Source organism: Varroa jacobsoni, unplaced genomic scaffold, assembly GCF_002532875.2.
Source record: "Varroa jacobsoni isolate VJ856 unplaced genomic scaffold, vjacob_1.0 scaffold_357, whole genome shotgun sequence".
NCBI classification, from domain to species: Eukaryota; Metazoa; Arthropoda; class Arachnida; order Mesostigmata; family Varroidae; genus Varroa; species Varroa jacobsoni.
The window spans coordinates 79390-94714 of NW_019213259.1; the positions used below are offsets into that span (position 1 = coordinate 79390).

At 40.9% G+C, this 15325-nt stretch overlaps 1 protein-coding gene and 1 long non-coding RNA gene across 15 annotated transcripts in view; one reads left to right on the plus strand and one right to left on the minus strand.

Moving 5' to 3' along the window:
* The window catches only part of TfAP-2 (transcription factor AP-2), a 37775-nt gene that overhangs the window by 16283 nt on the left and 6167 nt on the right, over nucleotides 1-15325 (plus strand). Inside the window, exons 3-4 of the mRNA XM_022831836.2 lie at nucleotides 3839-3890; nucleotides 7147-7360. Of these exons, the coding sequence (XP_022687571.2) occupies nucleotides 3839-3890; nucleotides 7147-7360 (266 nt within the window). The remainder of the gene's footprint in view (nucleotides 1-3838; nucleotides 3891-7146; nucleotides 7361-15325) is intronic.
* Nucleotides 1136-15095, minus strand: LOC147753595 (uncharacterized). 14 transcript variants are annotated; one of them, XR_015310706.1, is made up of 5 exons: nucleotides 14738-15095; nucleotides 14001-14156; nucleotides 5989-6082; nucleotides 5417-5491; nucleotides 1136-1327 (listed from the first exon to the last, which is right to left on the minus strand). It is a non-coding gene; the product is annotated as an uncharacterized LOC147753595 (long non-coding RNA). The 14 variants fall into 14 exon arrangements; XR_015310703.1 differs by lacking the exons at nucleotides 14001-14156; nucleotides 14738-15095 and adding exons at nucleotides 6507-6661; nucleotides 8251-8444; XR_015310702.1 differs by lacking the exons at nucleotides 14001-14156; nucleotides 14738-15095 and adding exons at nucleotides 6507-6661; nucleotides 8247-8444.

A 15325-nucleotide genomic window follows, 5' to 3' on the forward strand; every position in this document is an offset into this window, starting at 1 on the left:
AATGAACTAAGCTATACGTTTGCGCGCCTTTATTGCTGTAAGACGATTAGTTGAGAGGATAGGACAAAGATCAAACGGTGGGTCTGCACTCTAAGCCTCGTTGGTCTGCAGCATTTCTTTGGTATAGAACAACCGCGGAAACGGCGGTGGCGGCGGTAACGGCTTCGACCGTTCAGCCGCAGAATCACGAGGAAAAGATATTCTCTTATATCCCTACTTCTACCACCTCTTTCCCCCGCCCCAACCCCACCCCCACCGCTTCGATTCTCTGTGCGATTCGAAACTGTAAAGGTGAACGAAGGCGAGCGGACAGCGGATGGACGAACGAAGGCAGAACACGCACACCGACGAAATTTATTAAACTGGCGGACCGGCCGACCGCTCCTTTCCGCACCCTTTCGGCTTTCCAATGACTTTTCAGTCGTGGAATCCGAAGGAACGGCATTACAACAACGAACTGGTCGCGCGATCACTGAAGCGAAAAGATTTCGAATAAACGAAGATTTAAGCTCACCACTAGCCGTCAGCTGTTGCTTCTGCTCTACGCATAATCATTATAATTGTAACAGCATACGCGGACAACACCGACCGTACATGCAGTGCTCCAATGACGGCAACCTCGTGCTTTACAGAAATAAATCATACGTCCATTTTTATTATCGAGCAGACTTTGACCTGACAAAATCTACAATGCACACCTTACGTTAAATAGCAAATTATAAAATGGTGACCCAATTCCTTTAAACTGCTAGTTGCCCATACTGAAGGTTAGAGATCAACGGTCTTTTAACTAGCTTGCCGATCCTGTTAACACGATAAGCTGAAAATAGAAGGAGCACTGCATAAGATTTCGCCATTTCATGAGCCAGAACGTAATAAGAGAATTTCTACTACCAAAAGCGAGTTACTACCTGCTTGAATGGAAGTTAATTTAGGCCACAGATCGATCAATGAAATTGGAAAAGCAATATCAATGGCAGCTGGCTGTCCTCAAGCATGCAACGGCTAAAACAATTTTAGGCATGTTTGTAATATGTAGACAAGTTGGCTACAGGGATTTTAATATATACACACAATTTAAATTCTCACTGTTAACGGTTATTTTATCTTTAACATACCGCACACATGAAAACGGTTTCATTAAAGGGAACTGAATATATTCAATTTATTTTAATGAAAAGACATCAATTTCTAGATTCGGAGAGCCTTTTAAGCGGACCACACCGGCATCGATCATCTGGTTTGAACCGACGAAGAAGTTCGGCAACAGAAACACTTTAGACAATACACCGATCTGTGATCTTCCTTTGTTCACGCAAACTGGGCACTGTAAGCAAGTAGAAAAACATAAGCAGTATCGTAATAATAATTGATAGGTTACTACATATATATATAACTTACGTAACTGATCAGTTAATATCCATGGTCATTAGTACAATGCAAATAAATATCGTCATATATTCTTTATCCTCACAGGATAAGTAAATAACGAACGAGCATTTAACTTCAAATGTGAACAGGCAATCTGACTAGTCTTTTTCTGTTTTCGTCTTAGACGTTTTTGTTGTTATCTTCTGTCTTCCGTGTGTGCTACCCCGTTTTAAATTTGTACCATTCTTCAACGATTGAGTCACGACTTTGGTCCTCACATATATGCCCGCAGACGCGTTCTTTTCCAACTAATTTTAACTTCAACACGGCGAATTGATAGTAGGGTGACAGGATTCATTGGAACGCGCTCGATTCCTGTTCATACTGACAGCAAAATTAATTTAACAGGAAAATTCAAATTGATAAATACGTTTTTTTCGTCTCAAGTCTTGCCCGGCTCATTGTAAAGCACAACACGATTTCGATTTTAAAATGTTCATTATATTATTTAAAGGGAGGACTGTCCGAGAACGACTTCCTGTGTGTTGCTTTACAGTTCACCAATCAAGTATACATCCGTTCAAACGTACCCCCTTCTAAATAACGGAGCACTGTCTTTGGCGAGAAGAAACGCGGATTTTTTTATTAGTTTTTGATAATACTGAAAGTCATTCGATCGAACTCAACGTGATGGAAAGCCGGGCAGTCTACAGACAGCACTGCAAGAATACATTGAAAACTCTAGTATCTTAATCTGTTATCATTATTCTGTTAGCAAAGCTAGTCTGTTACAGCGCTTTGACTGGCGTTTTAGCTAACGTTTAACGGGAAGATGGAGCTATTCGAAGTCACACCGGCGTCCAGTAACGAAGTTAGCCATCATTGTACAGGCCCTACGACATCCTGAACGCCAGAAGTGGTCTTTTCGATCCGTAAAATGATCTAGGTCTCCTATTAGCATGCATTTTTTCTGTAAATGTGAATACCTGTCATTCAGTTATCTGCGACACTGTCTGATTGCCGTTCAATACTATACTTAATTTATGAATTAGTTAGATAACGCTACATAAATGTAGTGTTAAATTGTTCGCTCTCAAATGTAGTGTTAAATTCTTTCTTCCCAGCGAAACCATACAAAGTCCCACATGCGTTCCCATGGCGCACATACAGGGAAAGGCTAGAAACGAACCACTGCATATGCATCTCTTTCTCTGCCTCTGGGAGCTTTCAGGGGTCTTCCTGCCTGCAGAGAGCTGATCTGTCTTTTTTTCCTCACAGAACTATTATTACTATGAATTTTTGAAACCTACCGACCAATCCGTATTGTAACCTAGCGCGCGTGATACTTAACCTATCCTATCGATGGTCTTTGGTGTGGCAAGTAGGTCAAGCAGGGCAATTTTAAATAGCTAACTAATACTTGCACTAGAGCTGTTAGTTTCAATAAAACAGACCGCTTCCAATTTATCAGGCACAAACCTATCAGCTTGTCCGGAGCTATTTAGCAAATTCAAAACTTCTAGATTACGCGCCTGCAGCAGACGAATTCGGTCAGTGTTTTCATCCAATATTTGGGGATAATTTGATTAAGCAAGTACATAGGCAATATATTGTTTGGTGTAGTAAATTATCACTGCGTGATTATTTACTGCACTGAACAGCTCACGTTATCACAATGTTATCAAACGTTAATGGAATCTATCGAAAATCCATTTTCACCGATTGACAGGCAGGGTTTTGCTTTGGCCTTCCAAAGCCATGCATCGTTAATGGTGCAATAATTTCACCAACGGAAATTGAGAAACTGAAGGCTATACAGAAAATGTTTTCACCCTGAAAATTTCAAAACGAAGAACTAGCCGTGATCACGGAAGTTTAGTAGGGCCTATGCGTTCAATGCTATTCACTTCTTACAACTGTTTCATAAAAAAAGTCGCGGGCCAACTAATATTCGTCACCTCAACAAGATCATTGCATGCATCAGTCGAACGTGTAAGAAGTAAACAACGCTACCTATGGGTCTTCAACATGACTGCATCCTACAGCGTGTAGTTAGATCCGATTTGAAACTTTATGGATTTACTTTTTCGTGCGAATTCGCTGTTCCACGATTGCGTACTGAACACGAGCAAATGGCCGATGTATAGAAGTAACACCTAGGTTGAGCCGGTGTTTCGTAGTAGTTTAATGCTCCAAGTGTTCCATCAAACACTAGTCGCTCACACGAATATTTAGCTACAGCTGAATTTTTTCAAAAAGGTATTTTTCGAAATGTTTCTTTGTGAAAAGATAATAGCTATACATCTACCTAACAAATCCCAATTGTTCCAAAACTTACCTGGACATGCAAAATGTTTCGCTCCCGTAGCCGCTATAGAATCCAATAAGCAGAGCCGACTTTGTTTAGCTAAGATTTTTTTAACAATACAAAACTTTTCTAAGTTTTTTTACGTATCGTCCATTTCAGGGTGCTAGCGTGGATGACGGCATCTTCGGTGATCATGGCGTAATACGAAAAGGTAAACAATCTACTCGCCGCTCTTTGAATGATTTCAACGTAAAAATAATCTATGTAGATTGGCAAAAATCACACAATGGCTGGTTTTGCATATTTAATATTCAAATAGAGCTTTATCAAGTGAAGCATTGCTTGACATACCATCTCAGTGTTACAGTTATCATATTCATGTCATCCATTTTCTTTTATCAAACATACTATGAATTTCAAGTTAGAAGATCATTACTATTATCTTAGCACTTTGCCGAAGGCCAACAATGAAACATGTCTATGTAAGCCGTTGAAGACATTATTTTATTTTAATTACGAACAAAATTGATTAATTAGCTATTTTGCACCGTTCCTACGTTAGCTCATACGCTGTGTTCATTTGGCCTTCTCACGTTTGTGAACCTTCAAGAAGCCTAACTAGGTCACAACAAAGAAAAGATCGTACGCATAATCGAAGATAATAAAACCCTCAAGACGCTGGTTACTTCTTGTAACCGAGCTTCCTAAAATTAGTAAAACCAAGGAAAATTTATTTATGAACCTAAAATTAAGCATATAAGTTAAAAAAAAAATTAACGTAATAGCTCTCGCAGCAAATATGAACTTAGAAATCTTTCGCCGCTGGATCTATAGCAAAGAGAATGAAATTTATCCAGATTGATACTGCGAGCGAAACTTCTATTAATTGACAAGCATATATATTTTACTATTACTAATATCGTCATTTAATTAATCAAATGATAAATTGTGCCATACATGTTAAGATCGCTGCAACGCAATCATTTAAGTAAAAAAAATAAATAAATCCACCGATGTGCTAAAAAGCACAGAATAAGTAATAGTAACTGTGTGGAAGTTGCTTGCTCTGTGCTCCCGCCACTTGATATACATCAGGTGTGTTCGGTGCATAAGTGCTAGTAATAGCGGTTGTGGTTTGAATGCATAAAGACCAGCAAATACTATCTCTACCAGCCCTGTTCTATAGCCAGATCACACGCTTTCAAGTATAGCTGGGAATTTTTACTTTATCTTATACAGTTTTTTATACGTGAGCAGTAAATTAATGAGTACTGTTAGTGTTTTTGATTAATTTGACCGTCATTCTTATGACCATTGAGGAAAGTATTGTTCCGTATGACAGCATCTCGCCAGTTTGGTTGGTCAAACTATGAAAAATTCCCTAATAGTCAGTTTTTTCATTCATCCTGTCTGGTCGTTAGCATATTCTGGAATAAAAAAAATTATTAAATAAAAATGGGTTCTTTTCTTCTCGGCAGCAAACAACTTACCCAAGCACTACTCGTTGTATGAGAGAGAATAGACATTTTTCCGATAGTTAGCCATAATTTAGTTGAGACTGTCATCGATTTGACACACATCAATCAATATGATGTAAATGCTCCTAATTAGAGTTCACTCTAAATAGGATAGGTTAGGTATGGTTCGGCAAGTATCATGCGAATCTTTTTTTACAAAAATATTATGCATGTCTAGATGTTTTTGTAGAAAACATTTCTATCAGTAGAGTGAAAATACCGGGTAATAAGATGCGTGAAGACTGACCCACGAAATGCTCAAAGGCTGAGTAAGCTCAAACCTCCCCATGGGACCCTGTGGAAGCAAAGATATAGTTTTAAAGAGCGTATTGTTTATAGTCTAGGGTCCAGCGGATGAGTGCTGGGTAATCCGATGTATTATGGTGTCTATACAACCTTGTCTTGTCTATAGAAGATAGCTATATGAGTATGGAGCAAGCCTCTACGAGCCTTATTCTCCGCGAAAAGTTGTGCACTTCATCTTGGAGACAGAAACCCAAGATGCAATCGAGACTGAAGGCCCTAGACCTGAGCAGAGTCAATGTAATGCAGTATTGTGTCTACGATTTTCTGCGTTTAATCATTCTACAAAGAGCTGATAAGAATATCTTCGATCTGTAACTTATACATATGGAGCTCCCGATTATTGTCTACGCCTCTTTGTGCTCCGAAATATAAATGGATTTTGCAAACGTTGTAAAAATACAGGCGAGTAAAAGTTCCTAAATTATAAGCATAAAGCAATGGTCGGACAATCATAAAAATTTTGACAATAATAGTTGTAGTACTTACCTCCATAACGTGACACAGGCGTCATGAACGTTGACATCGGCGCGTCGCCTCACTGTCATGATTGTACCGTACGCGTTGATCTTAAGCAATTTACCTTCCCACGGGTATAACATTCGAAATGCACAACTAGTCGCTTAGTACGAAGCCCGTATTAGATTTTAGCAACGGGGCAAATGATAGAAATAGAAAGATCTAGTACATGAAAATTGCAAAATCTTACTGTGACAGCCATTTTTGCTGGTTTAAAAGTAGCTTCGTTCTTAACGGAACTAGGGTTTTGTCAAACGATAAAACTAGTAAAACGGCCGTTTCAATACGATTATTTAGTACAACTATTTAACAGTCCGCAGACAGACCAGCATGCAAGGTATGCTAAGCTTTTCTTAAAAGGATATATATCACTTTCTGTTTGCACTCAGTTTTCGCTGGGTAACGATAAGGCCGCCGCCGCCGCCGCCGTCATGGCTGAATACTTGCATCTAAGAACGTGACGACAGCGCACTACCTTGAATACTTACCTGAAAATGTTGGGACGGGGCGTCAGCTGGATCTGCTCATATACTTACTTCGTGTTCACTTAATAACGTATTGAACGTTTGCTTCTTTGTCGATTGACACTATTAAAGATGCGATTATTTCAAGTTCTTATCACACGAGGATGCAGCAAGTACATCTTGAAGGAAACATAACGGTTTAATGTATGGTTAGTCCCCAACACGCGTAGGGCAGCGACAACTTCAAAAAGTACTGCTCGCTATAACTAACCCAAGATAGAGAGAAGTGCTTTAGAGTAGTTTGATAAACTTCCTTAGCTGAGCTTCATATTCTACCCGGCTGCAGGATCTATCTAACTGATGTTCGCTTAATTAGTGATAACTTTTATTGTTTTATTGATACGTAAATCTACCCCCCCCCCCCCCCCCCCATCGGGTGTAACCGTTTTCTAAGCCGTATATGGCTATTCATTTCATTACCTTTTTACCCAACATAGACAAAATGCTTTTGAACTTTAAGAACTTCAGGAGTCACTTATACTACTGAGGAAGCTTACAACGTCAGTTAAGCTATTACTAAATGCATAGATTATTAGGTAGCGCTTTTGTGGCCCTAGCGATTGCTGCAGCCTTCACCGTAATTGTACACATTCATGAGTTACAGGCCTTCATGGAGGAAAAGATGGCATGATGACGAGTGGTGGAGCTGGCATGCTTCCCGGTCAGGTAACGTCGACGGACGTTTTCTGTTCAGTGCCGGGTCGACTGTCGCTCCTGAGCTCCACGTCCAAGTACAAGGTGACCATCGGGGAAGTACAGAGAAGACTCTCGCCCCCCGAATGTCTCAACGCGTCCCTGCTCGGTGGAGTCCTCAGGCGGTATGTATAATACTCTTCTCTCCAATCCATCGTGCGTACTCTCCGTGTACTATGTTGACAGAACATAACATGCCTAGTGTGTCTCCTGGGAGCATTTTACGCCCAGTAATTTGCATCGGTTATGCTGCTTGTGAGAAAAATAGTCTTCGAAAGCGTTTAAGAGTGACAAGCCTTTTGCTTGGCTTGCAGCGGGTTCATTAGGGTTCGACTCGTAATACTGATTTCACGACCAGTGCGAAATCGTCATCGGAAGAGTAGAAGAAAGCACGGTTTCGGCAAACTATTGTTGTCATTAGCTAGGCGGACTTGTGTGTACACTTCGTATCTACCTGCAATTGATAATACATGCAAACCTAAGATGCCTATATTGGTTACATTGCCCAATCTGTAAATCGTCGGTTCGATTTTTTCATTTTTGCTTGCACAATGGAACAACGTGGACGCGGAATACAGAGCCATTGTTGTTGTTGGTGGTCTGCTCAGTGCCTGCAGCTGGCTCAATAGATACTGATTTGTTTGGTACACGACGGTGTACCAGTGTGGTAGCAGAGCCTGTTTGTCGTATGCTTGCTTTCCTGAATTGTAAAAGAGCCCTTTTGCTTACTATTATTTCTTTACTGAAAGGCTTAATGGGCGTTGTATCACTTTCACCAAAGGAAACGGTGACACGAAGAGTTGCAAACATTATACTCGTACATATTATTGCTGCACTTGGCAGCAGCTTCCCGACTCATCGTCGTCCAGATCTGTTACATTTCCTTTTCGCACTACGCATCTACCAGCAAGAGCCGTGATATACATATTATACGCGCGCACAAATGTACCAGCACAGATACACATAGAAGAAACATAGACACGTTTAAATAAGTACTATACGTCTGCTTACATACGTGCACTTGCGCGATCGGCCACATAGAGTAGCGTGGACGAACCAGCCATGAACGAAACAAGTGGCGGCGATGCCAACGAACCAACCCGGTCAGTTAGACGGCCGGGCAAGGGAGCAGACATTAACAGGCAACAAGCGGGTAGACTGCAACAACAAAGCGGGCGGCAACAGCAGGAGTAATATGCATTTAGTTGTTGCTTCCTTCGTTCGTTTATTCGGTCGCTTGGCCGCTAGCTGAACCGGTGGGTCTACAGCTTGCTTGCGTTCGCCCGCCCTTCACCCCATATCACCCAGTTCTCCCCCCTGCACCCATTTTGCCTCTAGTCCTTTCTTTGATCTGGTTTTGCAAACATACTAGCTGGTTACATTAGCGCGCCGTCGCATTGTGACAGCAACGATGCTACAGTAGGCGCTGTTTTGCAGACAGAAGCCATAGTTTAATTGCTTTTCACAAAAATTGTCGCCCGCCATGTTGCTACTGCAGCTGTTACTACACGCCAATATCATTGTTTGCCATATTCGCGCTGTTCCAACGCGCGTCGACGATTCGTACAAGTGAGTGCTTTTGGTCTTCACCAATTTCGCGGCACGGATTTCTGCTAAATTATCCATCTGAACCTGTTGAAGGAGTTGTCCAACGTCGAAAAATCGAGTGAAGGCATTTAGCTGCTCAGCCACTCGCCGTTCGGCTGCAGCAGCAGCAGCAGCGATGGCGGCAGTGGCGTTACTCTGATGTAACATGTGCATCCATCCAACCCGTTGGTTCCCCTGACTCGACTTCTTCTTTTTCTTGGTATCTGTTTTTCCTTTGATATACAAATGTATTTCCTCTCTTCTCTAATTCATCGGGCAAAGCTTACAGTAAAGAACGAGAGGTGTGGCCGGTCTATCGGTTGACCGTTCGCTTTCGTGTTGAGGATTCGCCTGTCCATCAGTACGCGTTACTGCCTTTTGAAAGTTCATCCTCCATGGCGTTTCGACGTAAAACGTCCCAATAGACAACATGACAAACGTGTCAATGCTCCACTTGAATAGCTGCGCTCCATTTTCGATCTGATAAAGACAGTTCACACCAAAGGGAGCGAGCTGCGTACATAAACAAGATGGAAGCAACTTAATAATTTTGCTGGTGCGACAGGTTGTCATGCTTATTACAGCGACATCCAAGCGAAATTTAAATGGTCCGAGCGGATACCAAAACAACAAATAGGATCACAAACTTTTCCTATTGGCTTCTTCGTAATACCGAAAATGTATATTATACCATTGTAGAGGCTAAGCTCAAACGACGACCCTGACTGGGATGCCTCGTAAGGGGCATTGGCGTTCATTACCCTACTGAGGTTACTTAGAAAATGTTCACACTACATGAAGAATTATAGTGAGAATTAAGGCAGCTACTTTGAATCTGGTAATTGCTCGGCTCGAAATAACCTCTGGGGAAACTAATATGTGTCACATCTATCTCAATTACGCCATTTATCCAGCGCTTCCCTAAATTGTAGCTGGCGTTTGGCTTCAGTCCTTAGTCTTCTCGACATTCATCCGATTTACAAATCGATACCTCGTCTTACTCGAACCTTCATCATTTCTAGCTTAATGTCAACACTGAGTCTGTGAAGAACGTGTTGGCGGCCTTTCTTCTTATTTCGATTTTACGAGTCCACGACATTCTCATAAGAATTATCATGGAAACTGCAGTGGTTCAGTAGTAATAGTTTGTCTGTGACATAAGTTGTCACATGTTTCGTTTAGCTCGTTCGTAACCTAGCTGCTAAGTTTCCTGATTAGTAGAAGGCGAAATTGTTCCGAAATGCTATTCAAGTAGGAAGAAGACTCGTGTTATCGGTCAGCCCGAGTGATCGTTTTGCGAAACGATTACGCACATATACGAGAACTGTAACTGAGCAGCGAAACAAATTTTACATAGCCTCGATGACAAACGGAGTCGTAAATTGATCATTCTTCTGATACGTAACATAAATAAAACATACAGATTGATCGAAATAAAATGGTGACGTACCAAGAAGTAAGGATCGTTTAAGAAAATTTATCAGTAATTCTGTAAAAAGTTTGAGATGTACACACTGCGGTGCAAGCTACCTAAGCAGAACGGTGGGTATATTTATAGATTTATAAACAGACTGTACTAAACTCAAGTTTAAGATCGATTTTGAAGAAATGCTTACGTATATAGTATCAAGTGTTCATGCTGTCACAGTGAACAGTTGATACCTTCCGAAGGGACCATTGATTCAAGCCATATTCGGAAACGCAAAACAAAATTTTTAATAGTTCAAAAATGGCGGGAATGTGCGACGTATGAGAAACGCACCAGAAAAGAACCGGTCCATTTGTAGGTGAATCTACTCGATTAACGAAGCATAAAGTATTGTCAGTTCAATCAAGATGAAATTCAGATCCTTAACATGACAATGCCCGATTGAAAGGCTCACTGGGAGATAGTAGACGTGAATAAACCTCTACCAGATAGCTGCGAATTTAAACATAAAATCAAGACAGCCCACAAAATGGCTGAACGGAAACATCTATTAGCTCGAGTTCGAATGCTCGCTTAGCGAAGAGCTTCGACGCTAGAGCGGTTGTAGCTCACGCAATTGAAGATGACAAGTGCCTCGGAAAAAATAGTCCCGCAGTAACTTTGATATTGTTTCTCAAAAACTTATTTTTATCCACATATTTATACGCTAAATCTGTGAAAACTGCTCTACTGCGCGTGCATTGTTCTATACGAAAGCATTAATAACAGAGCTGTATAACAAAACTATACACATGCGAGCAAAACCCTTTGCAATTGCTGATTTGGGTTCCCTGTTTATAAGGTCTACTTGTTGATTACGAATAAAAGTGTCCACCGAAATTGTAGGATACGCGTGCTGTTTTTACTCTACAAAGCTAGAAAATGCTTGAGGAAAAGCAACTTCTCTTTGCGCGTATAACACAGGTTAGTCTTTTTGATAAGCATGTTATGCTTAATTATAATCGGAAACACATTACAGAATTTTGTCATCGAAATACTGCAAGTATTATAAAATTGTATGAAGATATTTTTACATCCCTTCATGTATAGCGTATCATACTTAAAAGAGAGAAAAAAGAAGTTCAGAACAGTGTAGGAAGATGGGTGCAACATCATTCCACAAGAAGATAATTCCATCTTTGGTACGGACCATCTTACTCTACTAGCCGCCGACCTCATGACATGTTACACTCTTTCTTTTTGTGGTCCCATTTAGCCAGCTGCATCGATGGTTGCGGCCCACGAAGTGATGAAGCCGCTTTTAAATTTAGTCCGGAGGGACACTGTAAGAAGTTTTAGACTCCGCGTGTCAGCCATCGCTCGATTTTTTGCAATGTTATGAACTCATTGCCTGAATTTGTGGTATCATGGACGAAGATATATTGGTTAGCTTAGAGCTTCGCGCATCAAATAACTCTGACTTGCGGCGAATGCTCAAGCAATTACCAGTTGGGTGGTACGGCTGATCGCACCAAACAAAAGGAATTCACTATTACGTCAACCAGCACCACCGAAAACGCCCGCCAGCAGAAACAGCAATAAGATCGGCCAAAGCAAACGACTAGTAGTTAGTCGCAGACCATTAACACATATTATTGTACTAGTCTGCATCTCCTACTGCTATAGAGGCATGGAAGAATAAAAGGACATGCGCTCTAAGGCTCTCTGCCTGTCATTTCGTCTTTCTCCACTTTTTGGGGAATCAAACTTCACTAAGGGCTGCTAACGCAGGCCGCTCAATGCCGTACGGCGGGATCCATACCACGTTGACATTACGCACGCCGTATGCATTTACGTGTTACCTAAAGGCATAAGCCCACAAGTTCGCTCAACAATGTCATGACGAGAATTATCTCTTAATGAAATAACTCCTTAGTCTTGCCGTAATGTTGAACTTTATGAATGTACGCCGAACAATTTCAAAAATTCGACCGTGTTTCTGGGCAGCAAAGCGAAGTCATTTTAGTTTCGAGTGGAAAAATTATCTTACAAACGTATTGTGGCAATTGAAATGCAATAATATTTCAAACATTCCACAGGTATTTTCCCTTCGCCTTAATGAAACCTAACGTACAGAGCCGGTTCCTGAAGAGAGTATCTCTCCCCTGATCTTGCGATTGTAATGTCCCATAAAAACAAGCGACTTGGCCAAGCCTGGCTATTTGATCGTCGTATCGATTTATAATAAAAAGAAAGTATATTAGCGATTTTGTACTTAAATAATATGTATTTATAAAAGTTTAGCTAAGGCAATATGCCAGCTGTCCACGAAGTCTCGTCTAAAATAACGGTTTCGGTTTTAGGCTCGGCATCGCTGTTGAGTATTGCTGATATGGATGGCTCCCAGCATGAAACGAGGTGTGTCCATGCCCCGTTTTAAGTTACGTTCCTAAGTTTAGTAGGCAAGTACGCGAATGAAGAGCGAGTTTATGAACGCACTATGACGCGCTAAACAGCCCACAGAAAGCATGTGCACAGGCCTTTCAAAGAACCTAGAGCACACTTAAATATCGGTAAAGTGTGAACTGGGGTTGACCACTGCATCTTAATAAAGATACCAAAAAAATAGACAACAACCTTTGCTGTTAAATTTTAGTTGACATTCGAAGGGGGTCGGGAATATTTTTCTTTCTATATTTCGAGCCATAACTTCTTTTCTTCAAGAAGTGTTATACTGCGTTTTTTTGCCATGCCCATTTACCAGCAATGTGTAATGTTCATCATCCATGTAGAAACAAAGTATCATTATTATGATTATTACTATTGTTATTATTAACACAATAGGTAAGACTGTGCAGTTTGTGTTTGTAACTCGAGGTGTTCAGTATAGTTACTGTTCTAAATTCTGTCATTCACTACGGATGACACGTTATGAGGGTAATACAGAAAAGCAGTAGGTCGTTCCAAACGCTTGGCTGTAATGACCACAAATGTCAACAATCACAGTGTTAAGTGATCAACAACGAAATCGCCGTTTCGCCATAGGATTATCGTCACTCGTTTCGTTCCTGTTGGAACATAGCGGAAGCGCGTCCCTTAACAGGGTGTAGGTTGCCAGTGAATCGGATGAGCATGATAACGACAGTTTGAGTCATGCAAAGGTTTCTTCTCACGCAAACGTGTTGAAAAACGAGCTATTTTTTACAACGTTATATATACATACTGCACGTCGACCCGCTCGTCGACCAGGTGTCGTGCTGTTTTGCTAGAACAAGATACCAATAGTGAGCGTCTGTGTTGTAAGCGGCGGCGGCGGCGGCCTCGCTGTAACGAAAAACCGTGAAATGAATAAAATGAAAGAGAAAAGAGTGGAAATATAGCCAAGAATAGACAACAAAAGGGAAGACGAATATGAAAAAGGAAAAAGTGCAGAGAACACATGAGATAGAAGTATAATAAGAACTTGAACTTTTACCAAAGCCATCAAGCGAAGAACAGGTTGATTACTATCGAAGGTTTTTCACACTGTTTGTAGATTACTTCCAAGTTATTATAACAACAGCTTCTAGCTTATATTGAGATCGAGAATCCCTTAAGTTGGCTGTACTCCATCGAAAGTTGAGAGCAGAAGAAGAACTACTGGTTATAAACATGATCATTGTGCTTGCTTTGCAATACCTTCATGACAGCTTTATGACAAAAGATCACTAATTTCAATATTTTTTTTGAAAATGAACGTAGCGAAGATTATTTTGATGCATTATCACTACCATTATATTTTGGTTCCTCAACAGCCTGATGTGATTACGGTCTGGATCTATTAACTTCGCTCAGATTTCTTTTGTTGTCTGTAGGACATCCGTCTGATCCTTCGCCTCTCTTCTGCACCCGTGGCCAAGCCCTTTCTGTCCCTTGATTCTGGCGGGCTGCAACGTGCATCGCTAGTTAATGCCAGAACCGGTGTAATTGTTGCAAGGGTGCCCTATCTCCATTTTCTACCCATCCGGTATCGCCGTTAGGCATTTCATCAGACGCCAGGCTTCCAGAATAAGAGAGCCCGTGTGTCTATTCCCGGGTTTGAACCTACACCACAACGTATCTTTAAGATTAGCAAGCCCATACGTTATTCACCAAGCTATCACTAACTAGTGATTTGATTAGGAGTTCCTCAAATATATATATATTTGATAATTCGGATCTATTGGACCTGCTTTCCAGTCTAGACCATCTTGCGCCCTTAAGTAAGCGGGTAAACACATTGCTACAACACTGCTGTTTCACTGATGTCCCACGTGTGATCCTTAATATGGAAGTATAATTACTTCCATATAAAGGATGTTTGAAATTACACGCACATATAAAGCATTTGCTGAGCGATCATGTCGCTTGACTAAAAAAAAATAAGCTTAAATTTGTCTATCCTATGAACTAAATTAGCATATCATATTCGTTTTGCGCCTTTATGGACATACACAGCTGGTATTATAACTATTATCACAAAGATTACCTCACAAAAGCTAGCCGCAAAAAAGGCTCCACCAGTGATATCAGCGGATCTTGTGAAACGGAGTGTCCCTGTTTGTAGTTAAGGCTTGGAGACAAAATTAATGACAATTGTATGGCGACTATGAGCTGTTACGCAACGATGCCATGATTCGGTGGTTGAACGGTTCTCTAATTTCAGGTCACTAGGACCATCGTCATTGATTCAGTCTATTCATCGCAACTGACCTCTATTGAACTATGGCGATAACATCGTTGTATGCTTTACCTATATAGATACCGGCATATTTGTATATGTGATTGCTCTAAATAACACCAGGGTCTTTAATGAGGCCAAAATGTCCCCACAAAGGCGCAGTAGTGAGACATTTCTTTACTAAGCCCGTAAAGTAAAGACCCGTAAGGTAACGTAAAGGTAGGTTCGAAACGAAGCGTACACACTCTTCGTTTCGTGCTAGCAATGGCCAGCCATTTGGAGCAATGCTTGATCGCAGTACCCGACTTGAAAGTGTTTAAATGATTATGTCGTTTTTAACACTTAACTGCCTCTACATCTAATTGATTTACCATTTTTCTAAATATTTTGTAAAAA